General features: G+C 39.1%; 1 protein-coding gene across 1 annotated transcript; it reads right to left on the reverse strand.

The window, feature by feature from the left end:
• Positions 1-592: 592 nt before the first annotated feature.
• LOC309486874 (uncharacterized protein) lies at positions 593-6256 on the reverse strand (the record flags this gene model as incomplete). The annotated part of the gene is made up of 11 exons (XM_082154341.1): positions 593-942; positions 1052-1129; positions 2355-2534; positions 2637-3018; positions 3239-3289; positions 3448-3542; positions 3656-3922; positions 4240-4575; positions 4690-4809; positions 4921-5004; positions 6250-6256. The coding sequence occupies 11 exons, from the start codon at positions 6254-6256 to the stop codon at positions 593-595; spliced, it is 1950 nt and encodes a 649-aa protein (XP_082010467.1).
• Positions 6257-7191: the final 935 nt, after the last annotated feature.

Here is a 7191-nt window from a genome sequence, read left to right on the forward strand (position 1 = left end):
CAAGAATTGTCCATTTCATGGTGACTTTAATATGTTGTTCAGGCAAAAGTACAAATGTTGGTGATGCTTCGTTCCCTTGTTCATTCGCTGGTATCCTTAGGCATGCTCCGCTTTTTCCATGGACTTCGCTGTCTTGCACCTACATTTTCCTTTTGAAGAAATAGACATAATCAGGTTTAATAAGCTGGAAGGAGGTAAAAAATACATATCACTTCACTTGTTTTACCATGAGGAGTCTATGAATTTTACTGAAATATACAAAGTATTCTAAATTGAGGATAACAAACAAAGTAGCTTAGTTGAAGACCGTGTTTGTTTGTTTTTAATAAAAGTGAAAATAATTGATCATAATAAGAGATCATTTTCGACAATTACCCTGAATATCTGGGGGAAAATGTGCGTCCCTCTCAATGTCTATGGTGGTTGTGGCCCTGGCTGAGGTCAGGAAACCAAGTCCTGCGTTTTCTCTTGAATTCAGCTTTCTCTTCTTCACTTGGTTTAGAGTCAGATACTGGAGGAATAAAAAATCATTAAGACACAGTTGATGGAAACAATCAATATTAAGAGAGAACTAATTTTTACGTTCGAGAATTTATTTCTGGGGAAAAAAACAAATGAACGAGTATCCTAAATGTTTAAGAGAAATCGTCTCGGTTATGTATGTAACCCTCGTTCCCTGAGTAGGGAACGGAGACGTTACGTTGTGACGACCAATGGGGTTTCGCTTAGAAAGCCTCTCAGCTTCGAGTATTATAAAACGTGGCTCGTTTCTAAGCGAAACCCCATTGGTCGTCAGGACGTAACTCGGTGTGACCACGAAAGGAAACTTAGTGTCTATGGTGCGGCCCTGGCTGAAGTTTTTATCTCGGAGGTCAGGAAACCAAGTCTTGTGTTTTCTCTTAAAGTCAGCCATCTCTTCTTCACTTGGTTTGGATTCAGATACTGGTGAAATGAAACATAATAATTAAGATACAATTGGTGGAAATAATATATTAATAATCTAAAAGAAAACAGTATCTTTTGTTGTTGTGGCGCTGGCTGATGTTCTTACCTTCAATGCCAGGAAACCAGGTCTGGAGCTTCCTTCTGAACTCAGCCTTCTCTTCTTCAGCGTGTTTAGAGTCAGAAACTACTGAATAAAAAAATAAATAAATCATTAAGTGACACAATTGGTGAAAATAATATACTAATATATATATAAATGAAGGTGACTTGACTATAAAACGAACATTACAATGAACAAAATTTGAAAACCTCACTACAAATAATCCAGAATAGGTTGGTTTCACGTGACGTCACGTTGCTGCTTCGCGAAATTCAGATGGAGGGCAGGAAGTGAAATAGCTGAAGATTTTCCGTCTGAAAAAATGGCCATGTTTTGTGTAGTTTACGGCTGCTCCAATCGTTCTAACCGAGAAAAGGGAAAGGGGTTTTATAGAGTACCAAATATTGTCATTCATAAAGGTGAGAAATGTAAAAAGCTCACAGAACAACGCCGTAAAAAGTGGATTTTAAATCTACGTCTGCGGTCGGGTGGAGCAGAGTTCTTACCTTCAATCCCAGGAAACCAGGTCTGGAGCTGGTGCTCTTTTCTCTCGATCACTGATCGAGTGAATCTCCTGAAGTTCTCCATCCTACAGTAGATCATTTCTAATCCACTCATGTTGTAAGATCTGCTCTAACGTCGGGCGTTTAGTTGGATCCAGGGTTAGGCACTGGCTAATCAGATCACTGCATTCTGTACACATTTTATCAAGGAGAGAGAGAGCTGGTTAGTCATGACCATGTGACACTAATGTTGGCATCTATGAAAACAGCATCTGAAACATGATTAATATAAGGTAAAGTGTTCTTTATCTTTACTTTAAAGGTGAAGTATGTATTTTCTTCTGCACTAGTGGCACATTGCGAAATTACAAAATAAAGCTTATTTTAAAAAACCTACGTCATCACGTCATCCCCAACTCAAACATCACAAACGCAGCTCTTACTGGTTCTTGTGAAGGCATGTTTCAGGTCCAACATATTAGGAATACTTTTAACTGTGTTGCATTTGTCTTTATGAACATTTGTCTATCTGAACGGATGCATGATGATGCTGTATGGTATTAAAGCATGCTTTATAGCGTGTAGCATCACAATGATCTGTTCACTTTGACGAGTTCATGACCTGTTTAATCTCCGAAAGTAGAAATGCAGTGAATTTTGGCTTTCACTTCTGTGACTAAAGCTACATTTCTTATAGTATTTAACTATATATCAAAAATTGTACACACTTCAACTTTAACTGTGTCTGTACTGAGCCTTTTGCTTTATGTGTGTGTTTATTAATGTTATCAATATCATTCACTCACCGTTGGATAAGCTGGTGTTCTGAAATGTAACTTTGGCTTCTTTGATTTCCGCTGGATTGTGAAAAGGAGGACATGCGTTCACTATCTCGTACAGCAACACTCCTAGAGCCCACACATTTGCTGGGACGGCGTGAAATCGAGGTTCTGTGAAGACTTCAGGAGGGCAGTAATCCAGGACTCCTGTAAGAAAGACATTTGAGCATTGTTGAGCAATTTTTTCAAAGTGTCAAATAATCAGCAAGTCATTACATCCAGGTTTCCACACACTCCCAAAATGCTCACCGATGTAAATGTAGCTGTCGTAGCCATCACTACTAAGCAGCTGACCACAGCCAAAGTCTATCAGCTTGAGCTCTAACGTGTCTTTCTTCAACAGGAAATTGTGTGCATGAACATCGTTGTGAAAAACGTCATGATCAATGCAGTGTTGCACTGCCAGAACAGCCTGTCGCATGATGACCCGTGCGGTTGTTTCGTCCAGTTGAGGATTACGAATGATGAAGTCCAGCACGCTCTCGCAGGGTTCGGGATACTCCATCACCAGGGTGAATTTTCGAGGGTGCTCAAACCAATCGTGTAGTTGTATGGCGTAGGGGCTTATGGGTTCTTGCCTCATCATTAGCAGCAGAGCCACTTCTGTAATGAGAGGTTCGGGATGCCCAGGCTAGAGAAAAGAAAAGAAGACAGAAGATTAGCTGGGTAAAAATCTGAAGAAAACGTCATTTTTAAAGGTACTTTTCTTTGATCTTTGTAGATACGATCAACAGAGCCTTTCCAGGCTTGTTTGTCTATTACATTTACACCTAATGCTTCCTACAGGTGTATTGACTACAGTAATCAGCACTTAAACAACTAAATACAAATTCAGCTTTTGGCCAACTTACAATAGCAAGATAAAAATCTTTGGAAGTCTTGCGCATCCGCTTGATGGCAACCTACAAAAATGAAAAAAGAAACACACTATTCAATAACAGCGCCTGACCTTGCACATAACATTTACGATTTGAGCATCTAGTATTTAACCATGTGTATTAGATATGTTTTGATGCATGCAAGAGCAAAATGTTTATACAATTCAACAAGACTGCTTTACCCTTTTGCCATCAAATTTGCGTGTTCCCTCGAACACTCTTCCGAATCCCCCGGATCCAATCATCTCTCCCGCGTTATAGAGAGACCCAAAGGAGTCTGAAAAACAAACATAAAAATATATTAATATTCTCTGAAAACAAGCCTCAAGATATCTTTAGTGGAAAACAAGACGATAATACTGTTTAAAACAACAATGGCTGCAGATTTACCATGATTTGGCTCGACGCCGGAGCGATCTGGATCAGAATCTGGCTCTGAGTCCAGATCTAGTGGAGGAACGAAAGGCTCTGAGTCCAGATCTAGAGAGTCCAGATCTAGTGGAGGAACGAAAGGCTCTGAGTCCAGATCTAGTGGAAGAACGAAAGGCTCCACAACATCCACTGCTTTACTGTCAGAACAGCAGCAGGACAGACTCGTCCACAAGTTCCTGAAGAATGAACAAATTCTTTCCATCTTCTTATGTTTTGTAGGTTTTTCTGGAAAAAAAAAAGGAGAAATATTTAGGCATAAACAAAAATTAGAAACATCTCTGACCTCACATTTAACAATGATATAACTTCCATTTGACTGTTTTAACACAGAACTCTATTCAGGATCATGCGTGTGTTTTCGGGTGTGTGTCTGACAGCGCAAGTGAGTTCATGGCTAATTGGCTTAACAAAAATATATTCTAAGAACATTTTGTCCAACTAAAATATTTCAGAAAAAATTGGCTAAGAAACAGTACATGTGACCAGACCTTAACTTGTCAAACATTTTAAGCAGTCACCATTCTGCCTTATTTCAGTCTCACCTGTCGAGCTCTTGATCACATCCTCCATGGCACCCGGAGCAGTCGGGACGTCTGAAGTCTCGACGGGAACTTGACCAGGCAGTGGAGGACACGTCCACAATTGGAAGCTGTCGGATCTGGACAAACTTCTGTTTCCGTCACTGCCCTGTTCATGTTGGCTCTCAGATCTGTTGTTACTGCTCCTCTTCTTGATGATGTACGTGCCTGTGCTGCTAAACCTCGACGACAACCCACAAAACCGCCACACCACATCCCCCACAGAGCTGGACAAAGATGGTGTGGACATGATGCCCGGTGGAGAATCTGTGGAAGCAGCTCCACTGGATCTGTCTGAGGCTGCAATATTCCAGACATTTTTGATAATATTAATAATCAATGTCAGTGGTCACACCAAAAAAAATGCAACTTTCTATTTTAAGCAGTCATCATTCTGCCTTATTTCAGTCTCACCTGTGGAGCTCTTGTTCACATCCTTCATTGCACCTTGAGAAGTCGGGACGTTTGAAGTCTTCATTGGCTCGACCGGAACTTGACCTGGCAGTGGAGGAAACATCCACTCTTGGAACATTTCTAATAATATTAATAATCAATGTCAGTGTCAGTGGTCACACCCAAAAAAAATGCAACTTTCTATATCCAATGACAAATAATTTATTAACTTGAATAAAAGCCTATTCTGACCTCTGCGAAAGCGTTTGGATGAAGTGGACGGACGTTCATCATCTGATTCTGGCCTCTGCACCTCTCTCTTCCTCTGAGCCGGACCTGTGGACACAGAAACAAACTCACAAGACAGAGGGGTTAAATGTCCAGGAATAATCTCCCGGCTCGGGCCTGGCATCATCCTTCAAACTGTAAAAAAAAAACAATACAAATACAATAAAATACAATTCTCCTCAGAAATACCCCTCCCAATAAAACAACAACAACAACAAAAAAAACCTCCAAACTCCCTCTAAAATCAGAAAAGAACAATCAAATAGAAGTGTCCTCAGAAATAACTATAAAAAACTATAAATAAAACTATGTAGATGATTATATCCTCCGATGTCCTTCTATAATAAAAGTATCCTCTCTGAAATCCTCCAAACAGTTCAAAATCGCAAGATCAGCACAGCAAATATTCAGTCTCAACCAGCAGAAAGTGATCTAGCGATTTGTAGATATTTGCAGACAGAATTCATAACACGTCGCAATAACGAATTCAAATCAACACAAATTATTCGAAATACCTGAAGTCGCGCGCGTGAGCAGAGCGCGTGACCGCACAACGAATCTGGAAAAAAACTGAATCAGGACTGAATGTTATAATAATAATGTATCTTAACGGCTTAGCTAAAAATGTGATATGTTAAAGCATGAAATAAGGTACCACGAATCAGTGAATTTGAGTTTGATGTGTGTATATTATTATTATATCAGTAATAAAAAAATATATAATTTTTTTTTAATGTTCAAAAAAGTATTTAGACATTTATGTCAATGCGATTCAGAGACGAATACTAATGTCGTCCACCAGAGGGAGCCACAGAACAGCAAATTAAAAGACTATGAAAATTGTTCAATAACTTGTAGTCAAAATAGCATACTATACATTCATTATAGTTTCATAAAGTTGAATAAAGCCCAATAATGAGTTTGCAAAAACTTACAGACCATGAATTTTTATTTTTTTATTTGAATGATATTGACAACATATTTATCAAGTTGCAGACATGACAGAATGTATGTCCAACTGAAGAAGAGGGACTATATTAACTGTCTACTTTTATATAGTACATATATTAATACTTCCATAAAGAGACACTTAAAAACTCATATTTTATTTTAAAAGAGACATGTCCATTGTATAACTATATATCATCAACACAAGCCATTGTGCTTGAACACCGACGATCGCCTCAAGTTAAACTGCATTGTTTCATTTACCTTCTGTGTCATTGCCCACAACGCTTACGTGACAGGACTTTGAAACAGCAAACAGCTAAAACAATAAAAGGCATGACTTACATCGCATCCTTATTTTTTCTTCGTTTTAACACCCTGAAAAGGATTTTGTAAAGATAAAACCGATTTTAAATTCAGAGATATTGCGGCTGGTTTTACCTTGAAAGTCGAGAACGGTCCAATCACACAAGAAAAAAATATAAAAAAATAACTTTGATTCGCTACCCTTTTATCCAAAGAGACGGAACTATTTGCACTGTATTAATCAATGGGAAATCATGCTAAAATAATCTGTCATAGGCTAATACTGTGGCTCACATTATTGGGGTCGCTTGCAAGTCGCAGCAGCACGAATTACGTGACCAGCAACATATTTCTGCTTCAAATATTGTGCGTAGTTAACAGTGAGTGAGTGGTGGTTTCAGACATTATTTTATTAAAGTGCATTTGTCAGTGCCGCACTCGTAGTGACTCTTATTCTGCCTGACAGAAAGAAAAGCTCGTAGCTTACTGAAGGCGGAGCGGTTTGACCAATCAGATGAAAGGGGCGTTTCAGCGCCGCCCACGTGTGCAAATGAAACATCGAACCCATAAACCGATTTGTAAATCACAAACGAAAAATGAAAAATCGAGCCAAAATCGAATTTTTCGTTTTTTAAACTAAACTAAAAAACGAATAAACGAGCTGGTTTTCATTTCTCATTATTCCATTCCAAACAGGAAATGAAATGATCAAAAAGTACACGGACCCAGAGCCCGTCTACGGAGAGCCTTGGCACTTCCTATTAGCCCCATTGTATCGATCTTGGTTGCAGTTCCATTAGAATTCCACTGGAGGTGATCGCGGGCGAGTGCAGACTGAATGGGAGTCTATGGGGCTAGACGGCTAAATGTGTCTCTTTCACCCGATTGCCGTTGAGAAATCTCAGATTTTATTGTAGGTTTTGCAAGTTCAACATGGGTTATAGGTCGAAAGTTGAATGAACGAGTACTTATTTCTTTTCG

This window comes from Leuciscus leuciscus, assembly GCF_965113295.1.
Source record: "Leuciscus leuciscus genome assembly, chromosome: 22".
In the NCBI taxonomy this organism is placed as follows: Eukaryota; Metazoa; Chordata; class Actinopteri; order Cypriniformes; family Leuciscidae; genus Leuciscus; species Leuciscus leuciscus.